The sequence below is a fragment of the Tetrahymena thermophila genome (genome assembly GCF_000189635.1).
Source record: "Tetrahymena thermophila SB210 genomic scaffold scf_8253887, whole genome shotgun sequence".
Lineage (NCBI taxonomy): Eukaryota > Ciliophora > Oligohymenophorea > Hymenostomatida > Tetrahymenidae > Tetrahymena > Tetrahymena thermophila.
In genome coordinates this window covers 182,683-210,326 of record NW_002475959.1, presented here as the reverse complement: position 1 = coordinate 210,326, position 27,644 = coordinate 182,683, and the positions used below count along the sequence as shown (strand labels likewise).

The following is a 27,644-nucleotide window of genomic DNA, read 5'->3' as shown; positions in this document are numbered from 1 at the left end:
TAAAGATAATTTTTATAGTGATTGAAACTAGCTAGTAAACCTAAGCCATACAGAAAAAAATCAAGCAAACAAAAAAAGATAAAACAAAAAACAATAAAAAATAAATAAAAATATAAGAAAGGAAATAAGGAGTATATTAAAAGCAATAAATTAAGGAGCCAACAAACTGTCAAAGAATCAAGCAAACAAAAAGCAATTAAGATACATACATACAAACAAATAAAATAGAGCAATAAAAAAATAAGTAGTATTTCAACAATAAGTAGAAATGGGATGCTGTTAATCATAAAGCTAGTTTAGTGACAAAGACCAATTAGTAAATAATCAAGACTAGAAGACCAAAGAAGTACTACTAAATTTCATTAATTAAATTTTATTGATTCACAAAATTAACTTCAGTCTCAATAATTTTTAACAATTTCCACAAATTGTAATACATTCATGATGATAAAATTATCTTGAAAAGTATTAGCAAGCAAATTTACTTACTTGCACAAAAATTAAAGCTAATATATCGTCCCAACATTAAAGAACTGATAATTTAGAAGGAGCAGATGTACTTCAACATACTTTTTAAAAGAAGTTACTGTCATTAAAATTTTTCTCTCCCTGTTCTTTATTCTTTCTTTTTCAAAATATTGGCTGAATTTTCGAAGCGAAACTGATTTTTTTATTTTTAAGAAGACAGACATTCAGCTACAACAGCAACAACAAACGAGACGAAGCACCAATGTTTTTTTTTAGCTTCATTTGATCATTATCTTACTTTTTTTAGACCATTCATGAAGTAGCTAAACTTATTTTTTATAAAAACCTAAGGAAATCCAATAAAATATAAAAGTAAATATTTATTTTATTCAGAGATCATCATAAAAATAAAGATAATCTATCCATCTTTCAATCTACCGATCAATAACTCCCACTCTCAGAAATCATGCAAATTAAATATCTAATGAACTAAAAATTGTGGCTTTATTTAAAAATACTATATATCACATGCTATCTATTATGATTGAAAGAGTTTATTTAAAGAGTAGAAAGAATCATAATTAATACAAAAGCTTTTTTTGTTTAACATTAATCATATGTTAAACTAATTTTAAATTGGGCTAACATATCATTTTAAATCTCTATCACTCTTCAAAAAAGACATTTTCTGTTTAATATATGTAAATAAATACTTATTTACAATTAAGAGGCCTCATCATTGAGTTAGATATTTCTCCTAAGTATAGTAAAGAGTATTTTGTTAAGGATATAGTAAGGATGTATAATATGATTCTATAAAAATAGAAAAATATTTGGATGCTGTTTATTTCATTTTAAGGCTTATACAGATTATGTGAGAAAAGAAAGCTCTATGAAAATAAAATTATTATGAAAATTAGATAAAATTCTTTATATAGCTTCATAAATAAGCAGTCTTTCTTTAAAAAGCCAATAAATAGCCTTATAATATTTAAATTTTTTAAAAGCAATCGAATTTGATAAAGATATAAATTAATTATATAAATAAAAAAGATGAATTATATAAACAAATAATTTCGATAGTATCAATAAATAGTTCAATCAACAATTTGATAATGTTATTAAATATGTTCAAAAGTTTTATAAAATATTTTTAATTATGTTATACAATAGAATTAATAGCTGAATAAATGACTAAATTATCAAAATAAACAAAAAGAAATTAAAATAAAACAAAATTAGCTTACACTTAATTTTTATTTTTTTTAAAATAAAGGAAATTCAAAATGCAGATAAAACCTCAAAAGATTAGTCAACATCAAAGTAAGTTGCTGAATAATCTGTTTCAAAAACACATAACCAAAGCAACTTACCGAATTCATAGAATGGTGGAATGGTGACCAATAGTTTAGCAAGAGAAAACGAAAAGAGTCCTTCTAATAATAACGAAACTTAACCTGATGCTGGTAAATAAGAAGATAAAATTAACACTTAAATGAGTTAAGATATACACGATGAAAATTAAATAGTAATTTAAAATTTATTTATATATAATATTAATTAATAAAAAAATTAAATAGGATGGTAGTGAAGATGATGAAGATGAAGATGAATAGGTAGTCAATATCATTGATTAAATTATAAAGTAAAATATTAAAAATTAAAATTTTTAGTTTTATCAAGTGATTAATTTTCATATATAAAAAGTTAAAGAAGAGAAAATATGGAGAGTTGAATAATTTATAACACACTAATAAAAAAATTTTATACTGTAGTGGATCAAAAAAGTATATTTGCATGTGTATACATTTTCAATTAGGTATTTGAAGTAGTTTGCAAAAACATACTATGAGCATGAAAGAAAGAAACATTCTATAAATATTAAATTTAGTAACCATATACCAACTATTATAACAATTGATTAATAAGTAAGATAATAAGAAATAAATTAATTTTATAACCATATCCGTTTATTTGTCTGACTAGTCAACAAATTATTTGCAATTTTATTATTTTTCCTTACTTCTTACTAGCTAATTTAACAAAAAAAGCTGAAAATATTATGGAACTGAATTCTTAAATTAGCTCGATTAAACAAAAAGAGATAAGTAAATTTGTCTTCTTAAAGTACATATACGAATATCTAATAATGCAAATATATCTCTCATTCAATAACCAACATTTCAAAAAAGCAATATCAGAGAAAGTATAAACTAATAATCTAAAATAAATCTAAGCTTATTACAAAATAATCCATAATAATAAATATATCCATCCATCTATCTATCTACCCGATTCATCTTTATGATTATTCAGAATGTTATCTATAGATTAATTATTTTTTATTATTGATCATTTGATACGTCCTTAAATACATAATTACATTCATACAATCATGCATACTTAAACAAAATTTATTGACCACTACAAACAAACGCTCTTAAAAACATATATTATATAAAATAATAATAAACCATAAGCTAATACATTATTTTTTAATTATATCTTCGTAAATAGTTAATTTGGTATTGTTCATATTTTAATTTTATATATTGACATTTTGATTTTGACATTCAAATAACTTAAATCAAAAAAATAATTGAATCATGGTTTAAATATTTTTATCTTATGAACTCTTTAATTTATTTATAAATATATTTGAGTGATACCAACAATTTCTAAGTTTCTTTTTTCTTTTTTTATTAAGTTAATTCCAATGAATAATTTATTTAAAATGTTTTATTAAATTAACCAAATTTTAAAATAACAAAAACTATCATTAAATCTTAAAATTTTTAAATTAAAAATAAAAGCTAATAACATAAATTTAAAAATTAATTTTATTTTCAAGTTAACTGTTGAGCTAAAAGAATATTGATAAACTTTACTCAAGAAACTAAAAAAGTTTGATTCATATAATTAAATAAATTTATTTAATTTTAGATTTAATTAAATTTAGAAATTAAAAAATATCACCTAAATTTTTTTGTTTTTTTGAAAGATAATAAAAGCAAATAACATAAATAATTAAAATTTCGTTTATACAAGTGCAATTATATCTAAATATTTAAAAATAAGCACAATATTTATGGATTCATAAAATAAAAGAAATTAAATAAATAGTTAATATGATTTTTGCTGATTAAAACATGTAATATATTAAATAAATACATTAGCAATTTATTTAATTACAGTCATTTTATTCAAGCGAGGATTAGAAAATCTTAATCTTCCAGAAAGAAGCTCTATTTATTCTTTTATTTCTATATTTTTGTTAATTATCACTAAAAATAAAGATGGTTAATATTGATAGTTAAATTTAAATCCAATTGCATTCGTTACTAATTAATAAGTAAACATGCATAAGATTATTAAACTATAGCACTCATATTAATTATTTATGTTAAGCAATATATTTTATAAACTTAGTTTATTTTTGAAACACCTTGCCTTAGAAAAAGGTTTACTCAAATATTATTACTAATTATAGCTTAAGAATTATTTTGCCTTTATTACAAAGTTACCATATTAGGATTATGGTCTTATATGTAATATTACATAGGGAATCTATCCCAAGTAACACCATCACCCAGAGGTTTACCTGATTGCCCAAATATTGGAAAGAGCCATAGATAAGGATTCAATCCAAATACTTAATACCAATTATATTTATATCCATAATCAAATGGATTTTCTTTTTAAACAGGCTATCCTTATTATTCATTCTTTTATTTTTCCATAGTTTCTATTGTCGTTGTATTATGTAAAAGTAGTTAAATATGGAAGTGGAAGAAATTGATAATCACACTTGCAAACAATAGTGTAACTATAATAGCCAAGCCTTTAAATATCAGATTCGGTAATGTGAAATCGTTTAAATAAAAACGGACTATATCAACAGCAAACAAGATCTCAAATGTTATTACATAGATTATAGTTAAAGAAATGTAAAAAACCATTAGGATAAAGAATTTTCTATTGTGAAAACCTATACAGTTCATAATCCATGGGCAGTGATGATCCATATTTAAAACACAGCGCTCGCAAGTGGAACAATGGTGTGATCTTTCTGGCTTAAATTAATGGCAAATCAGACAATATCTACGCTTTTTAGTTTCAGGGTCATCCATGATTACTCCCCAATACAATGGTACCTTGCCAGGGTCACTGGTAATAGATTAAAACATAGACCAAAGCAAAAGAAAAAACAGGACATGAAAGAAGAAGAGGATGGTCACAGTTGATGCTGAGTAGAATTAAAATCTATCTCTCATAAACTAAAATACAAACAAGTAGTACTATAAACCAATGAAGCAAAGTGCCCCTACCAAATAATATGATCTAGATAAAACTGTTTTACAATCTTTACGCTTTTTCATTCTATTCTATCTTAATATGAAGAGGTTTTTTAAAGAATTATTTTTTAATCGGAGCTATTTTATAATTATAATTTCAGAATTTAGTTTAGCTTTTTAATGACTTTTTCAAAAAGTAAATAAATATGCTAGGTAATTTATTTTTATTAACTTATATCAATAAATTAATGATTGTTAGATTAGCTTAATGCTGATTCTGAAATTAATAGTATCAGTATTATTTTCTTTCTGTTCTGATTTCTCCTCCTAAAAGATTTATATGCTTGCTTGATTCTTACAGAAATATAATTATTAGCTTGCTTTGTTATTTTTTTCAATTCTTCAGTAAAATTTTATAAATCTTTCAAAAATTATTGGTATTTTAAATTAAAAGTTGCTTTTGAGAATTTATTTCAACGAATTTTCTTTACTAAATATATCAATTAAATAAGATTGATCACGATTGAAAAATATGGAAACTAATTTCAATGGAAATGTCCATTTTCTTTCTTACTAAATTAATTAAATTATTTAAATGAATTAATTGTTATTTTGATTTGCATTTACAAATATAATATTAAAATAAAATAAATTTATTTAATAACTTCAATTAAATTCTATTGATATCTCATGATTTTCTTTCTGTTCTGTTTACTTTTTTATCTAAATAGTTTCTTTAAAATATTTAGATTCTTACTCATCAATTTATTATTGGTAGAGCGATTTTCTTAGCTTGAATTTTTAAATAAGTTTGATGATAAATGATAGAAATATTAAAAGAGAAACAATTAAATTAAAAAAGAAAATAATTTAGAGGATATTATAATTTTATTTGGTCTTATTTTCTTAATGTGGCTCCTAAAAACTTTTTTTATAATTCTTTTGATCTATAATTTCTACATCTATATTTTAAACAATATATTTACAGCTATTACATCTTTTATTAAAATACTCTTAACCTTAATATCTATATTTCCAGTCGTTTGCTTTAAATATCATAAAAAGCTTTCCTTTTATTTCGCTTTTAAATAATATACTTAATTCTATCTATGAGGGGTAGAAATTTTAATAATAAAAGCTATCAATTGGAATTATGGTTGAATCATCTTAAATAATATAAACAGAAAGAGCATTTATAATTAATAGTTTTTCATCATCAAATACATTTTTTATGTTAAACTTTACAGCTAAAGAAGGATAAGATATAATTGATTATTTGCTACAAGTTTTGAGATTTTCACATATTACTGATAATTTAGAACTTAAAATTTTTTCTTAATTTATTTAGTCTTATAAAATTATTTCACTTAGTTGTTGAAGATGATCTAATTAGATTTAGCTGATAGAATTAATTTTAATTAATTTTGATATCAAATTAAATTCTAACTAAATAATCAATCTAAGCTAACTCTACAAATATATTTAAAAAAATAAAATACATATATTCCTATTGCATTACTTTTTATTGTTTTTTTGCATTTCAATAACATTTATAGTTGCTTTTAATCTGAAATTAAAGTTTAATTTGTCAATTATACTAAAATCTTCAAAAATTAATTCTAAGCTACTAGAATCATCCTACTAGCTAGTTCTCAGTTAGAAGTCATAACATTCTTTTGGTGTTAAAGCAATTTAAATAAATATGTTTAAAAGCTCAATTTAAGCACTACTTTACTATTTTGAATTTTCAATTTAAAAAGTAATGTATTTATCTAAATTAATCAAATTCTACTCACAAAATTTAGAATTATAACCATTAAAATGTGATTCACATGTCTCAAATACACCAATATCATTAAAAACAGGAAATGAGTTACTTTCTGAACAATACTCAGAACAAAACCCTTATTCTTTTATAAGCCTTGTAAATTTTGGGCAGAGTGAGTAGCATTGCCTTTAGTAAAAAACTTTCTAGTTTCTGCATTAACAAGTTTCTGATTAAGCAATATTTTTATTCAAAGCACAACTTGTACAATTAGTGCTGATTTGACTGCAAGTTTTACAAAAAGGATGACAGCTAATACAAACATTTTATCTATCAGCATAAAATCCTTCTGGACAGCCTTTTAAACATGTATTTAAAAAGAGAAATGGGAAATCTCGAAAACACTTTATGCAAATATGTCTATCTTATGAGCATACTTCACAGTTCTACACAATACAACATTTTTCTTAAACATAGATATTGACCTAATATTAACATAATTTTTCACACTATTTGTTTTAGCAAACACATTTTGCTTTTTTATTTATATCATCATAAAATACTTTAGTATAAAAAGGCTAGCAATCATAACAATTATTATCATTTTCACAACTTAAACATGATTCATGACATTAAAAACATTACTAACTTTCTTTATGAGCAAAATATCCCTTTGGACAATAATCTAAACATACTACAATATTATAACCAAATTAAATTTTAAATGTACCTGGCTAACATTTTTAGCATTTATTTTTTTGGGGGGCACATTACAAGCATTTTTAATCGCAAATATTTAAGCATATCCATAAACTCTAAATTTAAATTGTATTAGGAGGACAAATGCATTTATTTAATTTACTATCATTTATGAAAGTTTCAGGGCAATTTATGCAATTATTTTAATTTTGATGATTACATATTATTTAATTACAATTATCCATATCATCTTATAAAGTGTTATTAGTGCACAAAATTTTACATTTTCCTTCTTAATTTAGTATATATGATATCATCATATCTCTTTATTTACATAATAAACACTCACTTAGGTTATATGGATTACATATAACGCAGTTATTGACTTTACATTTAAAACATATTTAACCTATCTAAACATAACCATCTTAACACTATTTGCTGCATTTAAATTGATCATCCTCATATTTCAACATATCTTAGCATGAATTAATGCAAATTTTTTCAATACCTTTATTCTAATAAAACCCATTTGGACACTAGTTAACACATTCTTAATTAAGTATAAACATATTACTAGCAGCACATCCTTATTAACATTGTTTAAAATAACCTAAGATATATTTATAGTAGTAGCATTCTTTTATGCAAATATCATCTAATCTAAAATAATCTTAATGACATGTAAAGCACTTAACATTTTTTTTACTATATAAGTATTTTTTTATATTAAATGAACATGAAGAACACCCAGTTGGACATTAAAAACAAACATTTCCATGATCTTCAGTTTAATAAAATGTATATTAATTTTAACATCTTTTGTAACATTTTAAATCTTACATTAAAAAATAATCTTTACTGCATCTAGTGCAGACTTTTAGAGATTAATCATATATCTCACAAGCACCTTCAACAGGATAATTTAATTAGCTATCAATTATAAATTTTAATTCTCCATTATATATACAATTTTATGAATTTTTGTTTAAATAATATCCTAAATGACATCTTGTGCAAATATTTCCCTCTTGACATTAGAAGCAATTCTAGATTTTACACTCAAATGCTTTATAGATATCTCCATATTTTTCTAAGTAATAATTTGAAGGTAAATTCAAAAACCCAATAAATATGCTTACATATTTTTTAAAGCATATTTTTTGATCACAAAATATATATTTGAGGCATTTTTATTTTTAACAAAAGCATAAACCCTATTTTAATAAATAATCTTTTTAACATTATATACACTTTTTACCATTAAATGAGTAGCTGTTAGTTTTAAATTCTTACTCAGAATCTTTTTTATATTCTTCAATAACTTTACAGTTTGGAAAATTAACATCCCTAATACAAGTAAAATCATTATTTTTATCTAAAGTATAACCATCTATGCACTCAAAGCATTTATCATTAATAAACTTAAAGCATGGGATATCTAACCTTTTGCAAATATGCATTTGATCATCATGATTATTCTGAAAGAAAGAATTATAAAAAATTTAAGTTCCTGGTATATAAGATCCACATATAGGTTAGCATATTATATTATTTGTTAATATATATCCACTTTGACAAATAATGCAAGCATTTATTGAAGAATGGATCAAGCAGTTCAAAATATTTTGTTCACATTGAATTGTTTTTGAGTTGAAATAATATCCTTCTTCACATTCAAAGCAAAAGCTCTTTTCTAAATCATATTTCACACATTTATCTATAATATGATTTTTTATTTTCAATTCTTTAATGCATTGGAAAATAAGATATGAGAAATCTTTATTCTAATTTAAAGAAAGTTATGTTGTATTATTACATTTACATTTATTATCTAACTATATGCATGAAAAATTTCCATATTTAATTATTCCGTCATACTAATTTTCTAAATGAGTAATATTTATTCCTAAACTAAGATATTTGTTTCTTAAAATTTCTACCTCTTATTCACTCATAACAAAATCTGAACTGAAAAATTGATCTTTAATATATTATAAATATTCAATAATTTATAAGTTTTTTAAATCTAATAATTCTAGAAACTTTTTATTTAATAGATAAAAACTTGGCCATTTTATATTTTAACAATTATCACTGTTATAAATATAATAAAAGCAAAAATTAGAACGTATTCTTTATACACATTTATTAATCCTCTCATCAAAATAATATTCGACAAAATTTCTACATTAAACACATTATTTTTCACCATATGCTATACATTCTTCTTCAGAATCTTGTTAATATACTTATTTTAAATTTCTTAAATAGTTTCTTAAAAATTAATCATTAAGATTTTCTTCTTTTATTTATTTCTTCTAATTAGATACAATTTTTTATTAGAATGAAGAAAGTATTTCTGATCCATTTGCTTAATTTAAGCTGGTTTTAATTTTAAAAAAAAATTTAACATATTTGTTGTAATTTTTTTTAGAAAGCAATATTCTTTTGCCTCCGTTATTATTTTCATCTAAATTATTTTTATTGTTTTAATTAATTTTATTTTATTTATTTTCATCACCTTTGCTATCACTATTTTACATATTTTTTTGGCCCTCTTCTTTTAGTAAGTTTTTTTCTTCTTCTTATATTAATACTTATAAGCTAGAAATACATTCACCATTCTATAAAGTATAACCAGGTTTACATCCAATACACTTATTTGGATTTTATCTGCTTAACAATTGGCAATTTACCATAAAAATACAATTCTAAAATTATAATTTAAAATATTCATGGCATTTAATGCAAAAATTCTAGTTATGAATAATCATGAATTCTTTGCAATTTGGAATTATTTTTTCGCAAACCATTTTGTCATCCCTTAATGCATATTCTTTTTCACATGATTTGCAGATTTAAAATTTTGGTTAGCCATATATTACTTCACAATTTTTTCTATTATTAGTTTAGATATTTTAATAACATCCTTCTTCATTATCAATAGCATTATTTTTTAAATAAATTAAACCTTCTTAACAAGTTATTTACAATGATGTTGAGTTATTCGATATTAATTTAGAATTTATAAATTAATCACCTAAATAAGCTCCTTATTTTGTATTATGAATTCTAACAAACATTGGTTAAAATTCTAAGCAATCATCAATTATTGAATCATACAGAGCACAGAAAGTAATTTCAGTATCTTGAAAGAGATGACCTGTCTAAACATCTAAAACATATCCAAATCTAGGGTAAATACATTATGATTCATTTTCATCTACAACAGCACATCTTTCTAAAAATTTTTATTCCTAAACTATAGTAAATGAATTATTAGGAAGTAATTCGATTCCATCAAGCGCCTCTGCACAATAACCATTTTGTGCTAATCTTTTACAGTTTCCAAATTATAGATAATTCAATTCATATCTAAATTCAATACATCTTTTAAAATTTTTTGATACTACATATCCAAGCTCACATTGAATACACAAAATTTAATCATGAAGATATTAACTATATCTACTTGGAGCTTGTATATACTCAACGCAAAAGTTTATTTATTCTTTTAAGTTTTTATTTGCCTAACAAACGAAGCAAGTTATTGCAAATATTATAAAAAGTAGAAATAAATTAATATTTTATCTCATAGTTGAACATAGAAACATTAATTTAATATCAATAATTTTTATAAAAATTGATTTAGATAATTAAATTAATAAGTTAAAATTAAAAACATTTATTTATTGGCTTAATAAAAACTAATACAATTTTTATATGAAATTTAATTTAATAATATCTATTTTATTATTAATTTTATCAACTTAAATCTGATTATAAATCTATCATTATTACCTGAATATATGTTATTTTACAAGATATAAATTTTATAGAATAATCAATTTATTGAAAGATTTAAAAATAGAGTACTTATTTTGATATATATTTCATCTTGAATTAAATAAATATTTATCAGATTTTGATTTTATTTATTCTTCATTATGAAAGCATGAACTAGTTTATTAAAATATACTAGATTCTTATTCATCATATTATTACTAATAAGCAGGGATTTTGATTTTAATCTTTCTTATACAATTAAATATTACTAAGATTATTATAAGAATGCATACAATTATGTTAAAGATAATGATAATTTTGTATTTCAAATCAATATAGTTTTAATTTTAATCAATATTTTTATTGTTTGTTGGGTTATTTTTGCTCTTTATCTTAATATCTATAAATTATTGAATATATTTGTTTTATTTATTTTTATTCATAAGATACTAATAACCGAGCAAATAATCTTTCCAATCTCTTACCTTAATCAAGAAGACTAATTTGCCTTCAACTAATTCATTGAAGCTGATTTCTATTTTTAATTTTGAAGGATAGAAGTTATCATAAAATAAATTATCAATAGGGATTAGCTTATTATTTTACTAAATTATATACACTTAGATAGGGATTAACGCAAGTGACTATTTAGTTTCATTTGTATTATCAAATAAAACCTATATATCAAATATTAAAGAAATAGAAGGGTATGAAATAATTGATTGATAATTGCAAACTATAAAATCTTCACAGTTCACGGACATAACTGAATTTAGCAGTGGTTAATTTTGTATTTGATACTATTCAAATTATTTTTTCTAAATAGTATTTAAATTAGTTTATTAGATTGATTTAATTACAATCACTTGAGTAATTAAATTTATTTTCAATACAATTATTTTTTTTAATATTCCTCCTTGGTAAATTTATAAAAATAAAGTGCAAATATTTTATTTACACTTATTTATATCCCTTTATGTTAATTGTGATATATTAACTTTACTTTATAGTAAAAAATAATAATTATGATATTTATCGACTTTAAATTCTATAAATTCAAGATTTAAAGCATCCTCAGTCATCCTTGCGTTAGTGTTAAGATTAAATTCATAGCATTCCTTAGGAGTTTACGAAATTCTAATAGTTATTAAAATACTTTATACTTAACTATTTTATTCAGAATTTTTCATTTCAAGAGTTATGTATTTATTCAAATTTACTAAATTTTATTCACAAAATTTAGAATTTTACTAGTCGATATTATATTCACAAAACTCAAAGACTCCCTTATCATCAAATACAGGATAAGAGTTATAGTCCTGACAGAATTACTTACACATTCTACTTACTTCTCCATCAAGTATCATGGTAAATTTTGGACACTCAGAATAGCAATAATCTAAAAAAAAAAAATTTTAATTTGAACATCTACATGTTTAATCTGACTCAACCATGTTTTTAGGTAAAACACAACTAAGGCATGATGTTGCCAATTTAAATGAACAAGTTCTACATAAAGGATGGCATCTTTAACAAATATTTTATTCATCAGCATATGTTCCTTCTGGACATTTTTCTAGACATGTATTCAGATATAGAAAAGGATAACTATGATCACATTTTTCACAAATTTAGAGAGAATCTTAAGAACATATATCACAATTTTATACTTTACAGCATTAATATCTAATAGGTACACTTTAATTATCTTTGATTTGCTAATAAGGTAATATACAATATACGTTATCTGTTTAATTATTACAAGAATATTCCTCATATAAATGATTGCATTCTGTACATGTATAACTATTTATACATGAAAAGCAGTGTAATGGGCATTTTACACATTCTAAGAAAGTTCCCTCACTATTTTTTTTTAAAGGATAATAACCTACTGGACATTTATCAGTACATATAGTTATTAATTCGTTTTTAATCAAAAATTTATTAGGCATACATTATATACATTTATTATTATTATTGCAAATCAAGCAATTTTTATCACAAAATTTTTAACAAGTCTTTGTTTTATATTCAAAATACCCTATTGTAGGTTAGCAAATGCATTTATTTTATTATTCATCATATGAAAAATTATCTTCGCATTTAATACACTTACCCTATTTTTCTGTAATGCAATATTATACTAAATTATCAGTTGAGCAATCTGAAATATTATCTACTATAGCAAAATTAGAGCATATATACTTGCATTTACCTTCAATACTTGTATAATTTATATTGCATTTAAAACAAAATTAAAATTATTTATTACTACACCTTAAGCAATTTTTATCTTAACATTTTCTACAAACTAAATCTTTTCTAATAGGCTGATATCCTTCTTGGCATACATTTGTACACTTCAAATTGTTATCTTCGTATCTATATAATCCCTAACATGAATCAGCACAAAAATTTTAGCCATTGATAATTTTATAAAACTTAGGACAATATAGTGTACATTCTCTTCCTTCAAGAAGATATGTATATTGGCAATGCTTTAAGCATTAAAATTAACTATCTTATATTTTATTTTTGTAATAAATGCATATTTTTTTACATTCATTTGTTTCTAAATATAAAAAGTAATTTTTAAAGCATTAATAACAAGTTACTATCCCATAATTTAAATACACTTCAATAGAAAATGTGTATCTATGACATGCGTATGGAACTTTATAACAAATGCTACCAAATTTAATATTATTTATTATTTAATAACCTGGCAAACATTTTCTATAGCATTTAAAATCTGGCATTAGATAATATCCATGTTTGCATTTTTGGCACTTATCTTTTATACTATAATCAAGACAAGCTTGTTTTTCTTATTCAATTTATATGTAATTTTTTTAATTAATAGCTATACAAGTTTATTATGATGCCTCATAAAAATATCCAAACATACATTTTATGCAAATATTTCCTTCATGGCACGCTAAACAATATGGAATGCTGCAATTTAAAACTTTGTAAAAATCTCCTTATTTTTCCAAATACTAAGTGACTTCCAAATTAATTTATCCTATAAATAAACTCCTAAATTTTTTATAACAAACATTTTAATTACAAGTAATATGATTTAAGCAATTCATTTTTTGACAAAAGCATAAGCCTTAAAATAAATTGTATTCATCTATGCATTATATGCACTTTTTGCCATCAAAGGTATTCATATTTTAATTTTTAATTTCATTATTTTACTCAAATTAATCTATTATTTTACAATCAGGAAAATGAGTATCTTTTATACAAGAAAAATTTGAAGAGTAATCTAAAACATATCCTTCAAAACACTCAAAACATCTATCATTAATAAATCTCTTGCACGGAATACTTGTATTTTTGCAAATTGTCTATTTGTTACCAGATTTTTCCAAAACATAAAAGGAATGAAATTAAGTTACACTTCCTGGCACAGGTATCCCACAAATTTCTTAGCATATTCCGTTAATTAATTTATAGCCACTTTTACATATAATGCAAGTATTATATATACTATGAATTATACAATTTTAAATATTTTTTTCACATACCATAGTCTCTGAGTTGAAATGAAAACCTTAAAGACACTACAAGCAAAAAGATTTTTCTAAATCATATGAAAAACAATTTTCATAAAAAATATTTTAAACATTCAATTCATTTGAGCATCGAAATACTATAAAAGGAAGATTAAAATTTTTTAATATTTGATACCTTATTTTATCACATTTGTAGAAATTATTTCCTTAAAAATAAATTTCATCTCCTTCTGTTAAATATTAATGGAATTGAGTGCATATCTAAATATTGGCTTTATTGTTAATACCATAAAACTAATACTTTTAGATAAAATTTTCAAATTCATTATGAGAAACTACAGAATTTATTTAAAAACTCATGTCAAGTAAATTATTTAAGTAAGTGATTGTCTCAATATTTTTAAGATCAAAGTTTTGAATCAAAATTGGGTTTAGAATAGTTTAAGATTAACAAATTAAATTTTAGCAATTATCACTATTATAAATTTTATCTTAGCAGTAAAAAGATTATTATCTCTGTAGGCATCTATTTTTTTCTTCATTTAAATAGCAATCTTCATTAATACATGAAATACATTGCATCTCATCATCAAATATACATTATTTACATTTATCATTATTTTAATCATAATTTTATTATAAAATATTATCTTAAGGTAAGATTTATTATTTATTTTTACCCTATTTTTCTAAAATTTCTAAATTTTTTTCTATGTTTTTAAGTATTCTTTGATTTAAATTAACCTCATTTTTTTAATTTTAGTTTGCCTATTTTTAAATTGAATTTTCTAAACCAAAGATACTTTGATTCAATTAATTAATACTGTTATATTTTCTTAATTATTTATGTGTGTATTTTTTTAGTTTACTTTATTCATCAAGATTTTTTTTTTGCAAACTTCTTTAATCTTTCAAAATGCATTCACCATTAATGAGGACTCTATTTGTACTGCATTTTAAACATTTATTTGAATTTACTTTGCTAATAACCTCACATCCAAGTAATTCAACACATGTTTAAAGATGAAGTCTATAGAAAGGAATACACTTTATACATAATTAATTTCCTTCTATCTCTGTATATTCCTGACAAAAGTGAATTATTATTTCACATTTTAATTTATCATCCCTTAATGCATGGTTACTTGTGCAATATAAATTATTAATATCTTATAAAAAATTATCATCAAAACAGCCATCAAACTAATTAAGAAACTTGGTTAAAAAAAGATAATTATTTTAACAACTTAGATAGTAAGTAGATGAATTTGGTAGCAATAAATGAGGACTTATAAAATTCTCACCTAAGTAAACTCCTAATTAAGTATTTTCTTTTCTCAAAAATCTCTATTAAAACTTAGTACATTTATTATATTTTGAATTATACAAAGCACAAAAAGTCATGTGAGTGTCCTTGAAAATACTATTTGTATATTCATCTAAAATAAATCCAAATCTTGGGAATATGCACACTGATTCACTTTCATCTACGATTGCACATCTCTCTAAAAATTTTTAATCTTTCACTATAGTGTATAGATTATTTGGGAGTAATTCGATTCCATCAAGTGCTTCAGCACATTTTCCATCTTCCGCTAGCCTTTTACAGTTTCCATATTTAGGATACGATAGTTAAAAAATAAAATGAATGCATTATTTATAATTTTTTGAAACTACATATCCTAATTCACATTAAATACAAAGAGCTTAATCGTAGAGATAGTAATTAAATCTACTAGGAGCATAAACATATTCTACGCAATTATCTATTTTATCTATTTCAAAATGATTAAATAATTCAGAGACTGCATAGTAATTAATTATTAAAAAGGCTATTATAATTCTAGTTAGCTTCATTTTTTATTTTCAGTCTACTTATTTTAGCAAGCTAAATTTTTGGATTTTTTTTGAATCTTTAAATTATGTTAATTTAATTAAATAGATAAAGTAATTCTTGTTTTGTTTTCCAAATTATTCTTTTATTAGCATAAAACCAAATAAATTTATAAAAAATCTAAATATTTTTAATTATTAAAGCATAAATTAATATTTTAATTTTAATAATAAATAAAAATTTCATGAGAATTAAAATTGAAATTGAAATAACAAATTTTTTTGTTTTATTTCACAACTTATAAAATGAGTATAAATAAACATCTCTTTGAAAATAATATATTAAATACTTTTCATTGATAAAATGAATGTATTTTTTTTTAAATAATAAAGTTTTAATTTTTTTTGATGTTTCTGTAAATTAATAGGAATTTTTTGGCTTATTTTATAAATCAGCTCAATTCAATTTACACTTATTACTGCTACTATGTACTTTTATCTTCAGTAATATTTAAAATATCTACTTGTTGAGTTTGTTAAGGCTAGTTTCTTTTATTTATTATTTTTCTAAAACAATAAATTAAAAAACTAACTAAAAAGATTATAGAAATAAAAGTATTAAAGAGAATAAAAATTTAATAGACAGAGTCAATTTCTTATTGCTTACTTTAGATGTTTTTGTCTATTTATTATTTTTCATCCCCTTTTTCTTTTTAATTTTATTTAGCTTCTAAAACTTCTATGCCTATTTCCTAAACCAAAAATTTAAGGTAGTTATTTTCATAGTTAAAAAATTCTAAACCCTTCATAAAGTATTTCTGATTATAGGCTCTTAAAATAATAATTAACTAACCCTTTGCTTGATGATTGAAATAAACAATCAATTTTATTGAAGAGGGAAATGAATTATCAAAATAAAAAGTTTATATAGGTAATTTTAATGAATTTTTCTCTAAAATGTAAAGAGATAGAGGATAAATTGTTAGTAAATTGTCTTCATCGTTTCCAAATTTAAAAGTTGCTTCAATACTTATTGAAACTGGATGATTAATTTCTGTCTTTATTTCTCTTTAACTGCAGTAATTTGAAGGACTACATTAAATTTGCATTACAGATTGTAATATTTACTCTTAAGGTATTGATTATGGAATAACTACATTCTACTCTCCATTAAGTAAAATAGTAAAGTCTTAAATTCCTTCAACAATTACTGTTTTATATTCTGAACTAATCCTTAATTTATAGATTTGTTGCAAAATATTTTTTAAGTATACTTCAAAGTAAAAAATACAGTAATAGGTATTACACTCGACCAGATTATTTTCTTAGATTTAATTTATTTCTATTTCACTTTCTAAATAAAAATTCATATTTAACAAGTCTTAGTTTTTTTAATCTTTTAGCCTCTAAATTAAATGAAATGAGTCATTTTCATCTTTTCCTCTTAACTTAAAAATGTAACAATCTTTTGGAGTTTTTTATATTTAAATTATTAACATAAAAGATTCGCTCTATTATTACTTTTTCTATTCACCTATACCAAAATCTATTAATTTATTTAAGAAATTTAAATTCTAATAGCAAAATTTAGAATCTGGTTATCCTAAATCGAATTCACACCTCTCAAATCTACCTAATTCATCAAAGACAGGAAAAGATAGATCAGTACAATACTCTTCGCAAACCATCTTATCAGGAGAAAGCATCGTGTACTTAGGACACTCTATAAAGCAATCATTTTAGAAAAACACCTTGTTTTTATTGCATTTGCATGAACTATCCTCAATTTTATGTTAAGGTAACGAACAGCTAAGACAATTCGATGAATCTTTTTCACATAATTTACACAGTGGACTGCAACTTTTGCACTAAAATTCTATAGTATCTTAATAATAACCCTCTGGACATTCTTATCTACAAGAATTTTGAAAAAGATATGGGAAATCTTTATTGCATTTATCACAAATTTAGGAATTTTTATTACATTAAGAACAATATTATGTTTCACAACATTTCATCGTATCAGGTTTATATCCATCTTAGCATTGAAGTTCACAAGTATTACTTTCCTCATTTAACGTTTAATTTAAAGGGCATGTACATTCATTTTTTTTGTTATTATTCTAAAGTTAGAAGGTAGGTAGACATTCTAAACAATTATTTGTATCATTACATATTAAACAATTTTTTTGACATCTTTAGCACATATTTTAATGTAAATCTTGGAAATATCCTGGTCCGCACTGATCAGTGCATTCCAATTTATCAAATAACTTGATTTTTAAAAATGTTTATGCACATTTTAGACATCCTAATTTTTAGTCACACTACAAGCATCTTAAACCACATAACTCACATTCATTTGTTTTTTAATTAAAAAATGTACCTTCTGGACATGCACAAATCAAATCATTTGTTAATTCAAAAGTATTTAAGCATTCCTAACACCTTTCATACAGCTATTTAGTACAGTATTCAATAGTTACATTCTTATCACATTTTTCTTAGTTATCTACAATCAATTTATTTTAGCATTAATATCTACATTTTCCTTAAATATTAGTGTATGGTATTTTACATTCTATGCAAACATCTAATTCATTTATATTACATGTTTTGCATTAGTCGATTATGCATTTTTTACATAATTTTTAGTCTATCATTATTGCGTATCCTTCATCACAGTCTTTTGAGCATTTTTTGGCATCGTCTTGATAGCCATACATTCCTTTACAATCTTAAATGCAAACATTCTCTTCATCAACTACTTTATAGAAAAAAGGACAACTTTTTAAACATTTATTTTCAATTTGGAAATAATTATGTTTGCACTTTTTTACACAAAAATTAGTATCTTCTTCAGTTAAGAATTCACAATTACTCTTACATTAATAAATTTCAGAATGAAATATCTAACCAGTAATGCAACTCAAGCATTTTACTTACTTGTAACTCCCAATATAATTATAATCAAAAGTACATTTTTAGCAATTCAGTGGGCAAGCAAAGCAAACAATACCATGTTGTTTATCATATTAAAAAAAATAATCTTTAGGACATTCTTCATAGCAGTTAAAATCAGTCATTAAAAAAAGATTATCTTAGCAAATTTTACACTTTCCATCATCTGAATACAGTAAGCACCCATTCTAAACTGGTTCTAATTATTATTCAAATAAAAGCCTATCGAATTTAAATTTCTTAATGCATTAATTCTTTTTTTAATTAAATTAATAACCATGATCACACTATAAGCAAATAATTGAATCATCATACATTAAACAATTAGTAATCCCATTTAAATAGTCAGTAATATGATTTTAAAAAGGTATCTTTGATTTTTTAATGCAAAATCCTTTTTCAATTATATATCCTTATCTGCATTCTTTGCATACTTTATAATCTCTAGAATACATCTACATATTTAGTATTTCAGATTTATCTTAATTTAAGAAATCAATAGTTTTGCAATCAGGAAATAAAGAATCAAATTAGCATTAAGAGTTATTTGTTAAATCTAATACAAAACCTTCTGCACATAAAATGCATTTTTCATTTTAAAATAAGACACATTAAGGATTGAATTACTATTTTTTAAGTTTATTTTCAATCATAAAATTATTTAATTATTCTATAAAAATGATATTGCATTAATTTTACTGATTTAAAGTATATCCTTCCTAACATAAAAGGCATTCATTTTACACTGTATGGATATAGCAATCTAAAATATTTTTTAAGCATTACATAGTTTTAGAATTAAAATGATATCCTTCTTGGCATTCATAGCAAACATTTTTCTCTAAATCATAAGAAATACAGTTATCAAGATTAAGCACAATTAGATTACTTTAACATTATGATCTTAGAAAAGGTTGACCTAATTCAATATGGTTTATTAAATAATAACCTTGTTAACATTTTAAACATTATTTATTTTAGCTATCAAATTAAATACAATTTTAATCTTGAGTTACCTATTTAGCTATGCAGTATACTTTGTTTTCTATAGATGCTCCTTTTTGCTAATAATTTAAATAAAATTATTAAATTTCAAATTCACTCATTAGATAGTCTGAATCAAAAAATTTATGACTCAGATATTCCTCTATATATTAAATAGTCAACTTGTCATTAAGGTCTAATCTATCAAATATCTCTTAGTTGATTTAATAATCTTCTTAGCATTCTAAATTTAAACAGTCATCTTAATTATAAATCGTATTGCTACAATATAATGAGCGTACTCTCTATAAGCACTTCTTTTATTTTTAATCATAATAGAAACTTAAATCATTACACTTCAAGCATTTATTTTAACCTATAACACTGCACTCAGCCCATTAAACATTGAACTATTAGTGAATTTTATTTTGGTTAAAATAAATTTCTTCTACTTTTTCATTTCTGTAAGTATCAATCTAAGATTATTTATCTAAATTTGATTATTCATTTTCATTTTAAAAATCATATGTATAAATTATTTGATTTGATTTTAAACTCATGCACTCTCCATCAATAAGTTCAAATTTATTATCACAAGCCATGCATTTTTTAGGGTTTTTTCGACTAATAACTTAACATCCTTTCATAAAAACACATGATTATTAAAACAAAATATAATATGGCAAGCATGAAATACAAACATTTTAATTCTAAATTTATGTGTATTCTTAGCAATTTTAAGTTACTAATTAACATTTTTATTTATCATCTCTTAAAGCATATCCTTTTTAACAGGTTTTACATTATATATCGTTCATCATTTATAAGCAGTTAGCTATTTAATTATTCATTAACTAAGATTTTTTTTAGCTCAATAAACATCCTTTTAAAAACCTTGTTTATTTGAATTCAAAACCTCTTGAGCAAGCAATATTTTGAGAATTAGAAAAAGGGAGAACTTAATCAGGATTAATAAAGCTATATCCTATAAAAGTACCATATTGGGTACTATTTATTCTGATAAAACCACTTTAAAATTCTACACAATCTTTGATTTCAGAGTCATATAATGCACAAAATGTCAAAAATATATCCTTAGTAATCAACCCTTTTTTTATATCCAAAATATATCCTAATCTAGGATATATGCAAGCCTATTTATTTTGCTAAACTATAGCACATCTCTCTAATAACTTTAAATCACCAAGCTAAGAGAAAGTTTAATTGGAAAAAATTACCATGTTTTCAATAGCTTCTGCACAAAGCCCATTTTAAGCCATTCTTTTACAATAAATGAATTAATAATTAGATTAAGAATGCCTAATATCAATACATTATCTAAAGTTTCTACTCACGATATAGCCTTTTTAGCACTCAATGCAAAGGGTTTAGGTTTAAAAAGATAGACCAATAGTATTAGTAACTTCAACATAGTTAACACAATTATCAACAGTTTATTGCTATTATAATTTTTCTAAAGCTAAACATTAAATAATAATTGTAAAGGAAATGAATAAATATCTTTTCATCTTAGTAATTAAATTAATTAGTAATTAAATGTAAGAATAAATTTAATTGAACTTAATAAGAAATTTTCTGTATAATATTAATGTTTTTTTATTAATAATAGCTCAATATTTTACTTTAATAAAAATAAAATCTACAGAGATATGAGATATATATGAATGCCTTAATATAAAAAAGAGTAGCATTTATATAATATTCGCCTCTCATTCTATCAAAAAATTAAAACATTTAAGAAGAAAGCACAAAGTATATAGGTCTCATATTAAAATAATTCTTATAGCCTGTAATAATTGAATTAACAATTTTTATGTAATTTGTGTAGAGTTAATTTAAATTTTTATTTTATTTTAAAATATTAAATGAATCTGACTGGTCTTGATATCAATTCTATACATTTTAAAAAATAGATTCGTATCTCAATCCTGATATTTAAAAGTAAAAATAATTAACTAAAGATACTAAAAACTATGTATTGGTATAGGTGAAAAGTTTCTAAAAACACACGGCTGTGCTATCTCCATATGTAGGCAGGACTCTCCTATTACTAAGAACTGTAAAAAGATAGACCTATATCTTAATGAATGAAAAATATAAACAATAATTTATCCATACCTAATTTATTGTAAATAAATGAACGCACTAGAGAGAATAGTCAATAAAAAAATGACAAACTATAAATTATATTAATGAAATCAGTAAATCCTATATTATTTATTGTATAGAAAAGAATTAATTATTAAATCAATAGAATGATTACTCTTATTGAGATCTTATATTTTGTTTGCGTGATTAAAACTTTATTGAAAATATTCCTTTAAACTAGTTTTAACTATTATTCAGATTGTTAAATAAATATATTATATTAGGAACATTATTTTTATAAAATAAACTAAACAACTTAATTCTACATCCATGTAAAAATTACATTATTTAAACCTATTATAAATGAGATTAGAGTTTAATATATTTTTATATAATATTGACCTATAAAACCTAAAATAAGTAAAAAAGTTATAAGCTAAATATTTATTTTTTTATATATAAAAGATTTGGTAAAGAATTTGCATTATGGTAATTTGCTTTATGGAAATAAAACTATCCATATTTATTTATAAATAGAAGTATGTACTAATATTTGCAAACAAATACATAAATTTAAATCTCTTGTTGATTTAATATTGATGATTAACCTGAAAACATTTATTTTTATTGATTTTAAATAAAATATTTTTGATAAATTAGTTTTTTTGGATAAGTAGTAAGTAATTTAGAAAATAAATAGTACGAAAAATATAGTGAGAAAATACATTTTAAATTTAAAATCTTTTAATGATATTTATTAGTTTTAGTTATAAATAATGTTAATTAAAGTATTTTTTAGTTATTTATTTTAAGATATATAATTAAAATGGTTATTATGGTATATTATATTTTAGACTATTATCATTGAATCTATTTTTACTAATTATTATTAATGTTGTTATTAATATTATTATTGCAATTATTATTTTTGTTAGATGAAGTTTATGATGAATATGTGTGAACGTTTTTCAATTCATCTAAAGCGGAATTTAGCTATTTTAGTAAATCTATTTCTTCTTTATTTGCAGTCATCTTTCTTTTATATTTTTACTCATAAATCTCTTTTTATTTTTGGAACATACCTTGAATCCTATTACACTTTTAAAAAAAATAATATTTATTAGTATTAAATGCTATTACAAAATAAATTTCGATTAATTAGAAAATTTTTGTTTTTTTTATAATATTTAAAAAAAGTTACAATTTTTTCTGTGTGTTTTTAAATGTTTTCATGCTAAGGATTGTATAGATTTTCGATGTCGTTTTGGGACTATTTTAAATGAAAAATAAATATCTTAAAATACTTTTTTAAATTTTAAGTTACATTGTTGATTTACAATTTTAAATCTGTACGATCTTCTTATTAAATTGGTTTTGGAATTATTAATCTTGCTCTATGTGAGTCTGATTAATTAAGAACATCATTTTATTTGATTGAAAGTTTTCTACCAGGATGAGAAAATTTGGCAGATTCAGGCTCTACTTTTTTACCTTATAACTATTCTTTTTTGATCAAGCCGTTTTAAAAGAAATTTAATTTTGATTTATTTTTAGCACTCTCTGCCCTTTTTTACTTATCTAATGAAGAAATATATATACTATTAGGCTTTCTGTGCCTATAAGAATTTATTTATGGAGGTTAGTTAATAAATTTTAAATTTTCATCATCTGGAATATCAGTAGAAGGAGGATTTGAATTTTAATTTCTTTAAGGATCAAGAGATGGACTTGATCTCTTTTAAGAGTTTTGCTTTTTAATTTCTATTTTTTCAAGTTTAAGGTTTAACAAATCATCAATAGCTTCATCTCTAGCTGTAAATTGAACTAAACTTCCTAGAGTGTTACTTACAGTCTATGGGGTTTAAGATGGGTTTTTGTTTTTTATTAATTCCAAAGTGTTTTAGGGATTTGCTAGCTTGAGGCTCTATTCTCTTCCTTTTTTCCTAATTGATTCCCTGTTAAATAAAATAAATTTTAATATTTAATCACTGTTTTAGAATAAAATTTCATATTATTAGTTAATATTTCTAAGCTATAAAATTCAATTAAAGGCTAAAAATTAATATAATGTATGTTAAATTAATAATAGTTTTTATTTGTATAAGTATTTGATTACTTCATCTTTTAATTCAAGTTATCTTCTTATCTATCTTGGATGTTTAAGGGTTAGCTATTTTATTTTGATTATGCCTGAATGTGATTAAAATTAAGCTTTTCACCTTAGAGTAAGTTAAGCTAATCTTCTTATGACTAATTATTGTGTTATTAAGTAGTTTATTATATTTCTGAATCTTATGTTTTTTGTGTTTAAGCTGTAAAGTCATTGAATATGTCGTTTCTATTTTTTTTTATTGGAGAACTAGCTTTTATGGAAGTAAAGCAAGTTGAAATAGTCTATTCATCAACAGAGCTGATTCTTTTTAAAGGATATTTAGCAACATGATTAAAATTATTACTTCTCTAGATGCTATTCAATATGGAGCTACCCTCTTCTGAAAATCCTCTCTCTATCATTCTTATTTCATTTGAATGCTTTGCAGACTATACATGTTAACTTAAAAGACTAGCCTATTATGGCTATTCTATTTAAGGAAGAAATGAAGAAGTATTATTGAAATTTAATTTTATATTTTTGTCTTATTCATTATTGGTATTTTATTGGATAGCTAAAATACTTGCTTCTGAGTTCATACGCAAGTTAAAAGAAGTAATTTATGCATTTGGTTATGTAACTCTACTATAAATTTATTTCTTATCAGAAGTAGATCTTCCTGTATTAATTTAATGTGTATAAAGACTGCTAAGAGGATTTCTCTTTAAAGGAGTATGATCATTAGGAATATCAGTTTCAGTGTTAACACCTAATTAAAATTAGCATTGAGAATTTTATAGACTACTTGAACTATTATTTGTCCCTAGATATATATTTGAGTATTTTGAGGATTACTTACTCATACTTGGATAGTTATATGCCGATAGGTTAACATTATTTTAATTAAAATGGGAATCAGGAGACCTTTGTCTACCCTGTTACTATTAACCGAATTTCTCAAACAGAGGTGATTTTTTGCTAATTTTTGGATGTTTTAACGCAGAAGAAGAATTTATTCCACTCTCAAATGACTCTAACGCACCTGCGCTTTGACAAGAGATATCATTAGGATTGCTTTATTATGGAAAAAGATGAGGAGTTTAATAAAACATGCTTTGATTGACATCAACAAATTGCTAATCTAATTCAGTTTCTTTCTTTCGCTTTTTATTATTTTCCCCATTTTAAGAAGTAATTTAGTGGTTTGCTAATTTTAATTACAACCCAATGCTATCATTATTGATCACTTATAAATTTATATCACTTTCCTTAGATGCATGTATAATGCTATTATTATTCAAAGCAGAACTACCAAGAAGTACATCATATCCTTACATCTCCCCTTAATTTTTTGGTGAAGATTAGCACCCATTGATGCTATCTTTTTTATCCTTTGTATATTAAAGTTATTTACTTTTCCAGTCATCATCGCCAAATGTTGGTGTTGCTATTCTATAAAAAAAGTTCAATGAAAAATAAAAAACAAAACAAAAAAAAATAATTTGTAAATTTCAGAAGTAAAAAAAATAATTATTTTTCTTTTATTTATTGAAGTTTATTAAATGAAAACACTTTTAAATAAACATTTTAAAACACAAAAAGCTATAAATAAGTTTATTGATATTTTTTGCTTCTATCAATAAAGAATATCAAACAAAACTCTAGTATTCAAGAAATACTTTTAGACATATAATTAAATGAAAATAAAAAATGAAATTACAGCTAATTATTGATGTGAAGAGAATCTCTCATTATGTAATAGAATGGCTGAGGAGAAGAAAATGCACGCTTCCTTTCGTTGAAAGTATGTTGTTTTGCGATAGAAATATTATACTAATCTTCTAATTACTGCTAGTTTTTTTGTCTATCTTTTAAATCAGTAAATTATTCTTTCTTCTATTAATCTAAAGTGCAATTATTTTAATTAATTTCTTTCAAGTTTTGTACTACTCTTTTGTTTAAAGATGGAATAGAAATAGGTAAATGCTTTTATTTTGATTAGCTTTCTTGCATAGAACAATCAGAAAACTTACTTAAACCAGTGTTTTAACCTTCTTTCTTCTTATTTGTAATCATCTTATAGCAAATATGATTTTTTTGTTTACTTTTACTGTTAAGTATTTAAATAAATTTATTTATTTACTTATATTACAATATTAAGCAAGATAAATCGTAATACGATCTTTGAGAAATAAGCGATGATTATACAAAGAAATATCAGTTTCTAATCAAAAAAGATAGTGATTGATGGAATATTTTTGAAATTAATTAATTTCTGCAAAACAATCTATCCTAAAGCAAAGTATTTTTGTAATACTAGAATAAATATAACTCTAGTTTTCTTCTAAATTGTGTCAATAATATTATGAGTTATGGAAACAAGACACAATAATTGAAATATTTTTGAAATATTCTATTTAAGATAAAAGTAATTTGTAAACCAAAATGCTTTCTTGATTTACTTTTCTCTAAATTTTAATAAGTATTTATATCACTTTATTTTGTTTATGATTAATTGCAGGATAATAAATAAAAAAACAAAATTAACCTATCTATTCATGAATATGAATTGATTATGAATTAATTAATTAATTAAATAAAAATGAAAGTTCTTTCATATATTTATTGATTGATTGATAAATAGCTAGACTCAAAATTTTATTAATAAAAAAATATTATGCAAAACAATATATAAAATAAAGATAATTAAAGATATTAATTAAATAATCCTTTATCGATTACCATCCATCTGATAAATTTAATTACCTATTTTTGAATTATTCATGGTGTTAAGTTTCTTTGAAACTAATCGTAAGCGGTGTTTAAAAAGGCACTAATAAATAAATTTCAAAGGACTAAAATTTATTATCACCATTGTAATTCTTCTTTGCTAATATTAAATTTATTGATAAATATATTTAATTTTTAACAACTATCAACATACTTGGGCTAAAGTCTATTGAGTAAACCAAATGCAAATACTTTTTTACTGAAAAAATATAATTTTAATTATTATGAAATAATCCCATCAGAGAAAGTCTATTTAGATCACACATTTTTAAAATTAAATAAAGTTAGTCTAATTAAGTATAATTACTTTTTATTTTACTAAGACAAATTTT

General features: G+C 22.7%; 10 protein-coding genes across 10 annotated transcripts; 2 read left to right on the top strand and 8 right to left on the bottom strand. All coding sequences in view use genetic code 6, as the record gives it.

Annotated features, from left to right (window-relative positions):
• Nucleotides 1-268: 268 nt before the first annotated feature.
• TTHERM_00647250 (merozoite surface protein, putative) lies at nucleotides 269-2,203 on the top strand (the record flags this gene model as incomplete). Its single annotated transcript, XM_001027434.3, has 6 exons — nucleotides 269-346; nucleotides 682-732; nucleotides 820-840; nucleotides 1,745-1,996; nucleotides 2,049-2,113; nucleotides 2,176-2,203. The coding sequence occupies 6 exons, from the start codon at nucleotides 269-271 to the stop codon at nucleotides 2,201-2,203; spliced, it is 495 nt and encodes a 164-aa protein (XP_001027434.2).
• Nucleotides 2,204-2,279: 76 nt separating this feature from the next.
• Nucleotides 2,280-2,636, bottom strand: TTHERM_000647249 (transmembrane protein, putative; the record flags this gene model as incomplete). The annotated part of the gene is made up of 1 exon (XM_012800935.1): nucleotides 2,280-2,636. One exon carries the CDS (start codon nucleotides 2,634-2,636, stop codon nucleotides 2,280-2,282), a length of 357 nt encoding a protein of 118 aa, XP_012656389.1.
• A 1,299-nt stretch (nucleotides 2,637-3,935) lies between these two features.
• Nucleotides 3,936-4,847, bottom strand: TTHERM_00647249 (DHHC palmitoyltransferase; the record flags this gene model as incomplete). Its single annotated transcript, XM_001471011.1, has 1 exon — nucleotides 3,936-4,847. The coding sequence occupies one exon, from the start codon at nucleotides 4,845-4,847 to the stop codon at nucleotides 3,936-3,938; it is 912 nt and encodes a 303-aa protein (XP_001471061.1).
• A 2,849-nt stretch (nucleotides 4,848-7,696) lies between these two features.
• On the bottom strand, nucleotides 7,697-8,314 carry TTHERM_000647248 (hypothetical protein; the record flags this gene model as incomplete). Its single annotated transcript, XM_012800934.1, has 1 exon — nucleotides 7,697-8,314. The coding sequence occupies one exon, from the start codon at nucleotides 8,312-8,314 to the stop codon at nucleotides 7,697-7,699; it is 618 nt and encodes a 205-aa protein (XP_012656388.1).
• Nucleotides 8,315-10,000: 1,686 nt separating this feature from the next.
• On the bottom strand, nucleotides 10,001-10,555 carry TTHERM_000647247 (hypothetical protein; the record flags this gene model as incomplete). Its single annotated transcript, XM_012800933.1, has 1 exon — nucleotides 10,001-10,555. The coding sequence occupies one exon, from the start codon at nucleotides 10,553-10,555 to the stop codon at nucleotides 10,001-10,003; it is 555 nt and encodes a 184-aa protein (XP_012656387.1).
• Nucleotides 10,556-11,123: 568 nt separating this feature from the next.
• On the bottom strand, nucleotides 11,124-16,400 carry TTHERM_00647240 (DHHC zinc finger protein; the record flags this gene model as incomplete). Its single annotated transcript, XM_001027433.3, has 1 exon — nucleotides 11,124-16,400. One exon carries the CDS (start codon nucleotides 16,398-16,400, stop codon nucleotides 11,124-11,126), a length of 5,277 nt encoding a protein of 1,758 aa, XP_001027433.3.
• Nucleotides 16,401-16,833: 433 nt separating this feature from the next.
• On the bottom strand, nucleotides 16,834-21,601 carry TTHERM_000647239 (DHHC zinc finger protein; the record flags this gene model as incomplete). The annotated part of the gene is made up of 2 exons (XM_012800932.1): nucleotides 16,834-16,925; nucleotides 17,044-21,601. The coding sequence occupies 2 exons, from the start codon at nucleotides 21,599-21,601 to the stop codon at nucleotides 16,834-16,836; spliced, it is 4,650 nt and encodes a 1,549-aa protein (XP_012656386.1).
• A 36-nt stretch (nucleotides 21,602-21,637) lies between these two features.
• TTHERM_000647238 (hypothetical protein) lies at nucleotides 21,638-21,995 on the top strand (the record flags this gene model as incomplete). The annotated part of the gene is made up of 2 exons (XM_012800931.1): nucleotides 21,638-21,854; nucleotides 21,952-21,995. The coding sequence occupies 2 exons, from the start codon at nucleotides 21,638-21,640 to the stop codon at nucleotides 21,993-21,995; spliced, it is 261 nt and encodes an 86-aa protein (XP_012656385.1).
• Nucleotides 21,996-22,105: 110 nt separating this feature from the next.
• Nucleotides 22,106-22,775, bottom strand: TTHERM_000647237 (hypothetical protein; the record flags this gene model as incomplete). The annotated part of the gene is made up of 3 exons (XM_012800930.1): nucleotides 22,106-22,235; nucleotides 22,308-22,421; nucleotides 22,606-22,775. 3 exons carry the CDS (start codon nucleotides 22,773-22,775, stop codon nucleotides 22,106-22,108), a joined length of 414 nt encoding a protein of 137 aa, XP_012656384.1.
• Nucleotides 22,776-23,291: 516 nt separating this feature from the next.
• On the bottom strand, nucleotides 23,292-26,598 carry TTHERM_00647230 (hypothetical protein; the record flags this gene model as incomplete). Its single annotated transcript, XM_001027432.1, has 5 exons — nucleotides 23,292-23,528; nucleotides 23,632-23,700; nucleotides 23,755-24,385; nucleotides 24,547-25,974; nucleotides 26,243-26,598. The coding sequence occupies 5 exons, from the start codon at nucleotides 26,596-26,598 to the stop codon at nucleotides 23,292-23,294; spliced, it is 2,721 nt and encodes a 906-aa protein (XP_001027432.1).
• Between the last annotated feature and the right edge of the window lie 1,046 nt (nucleotides 26,599-27,644).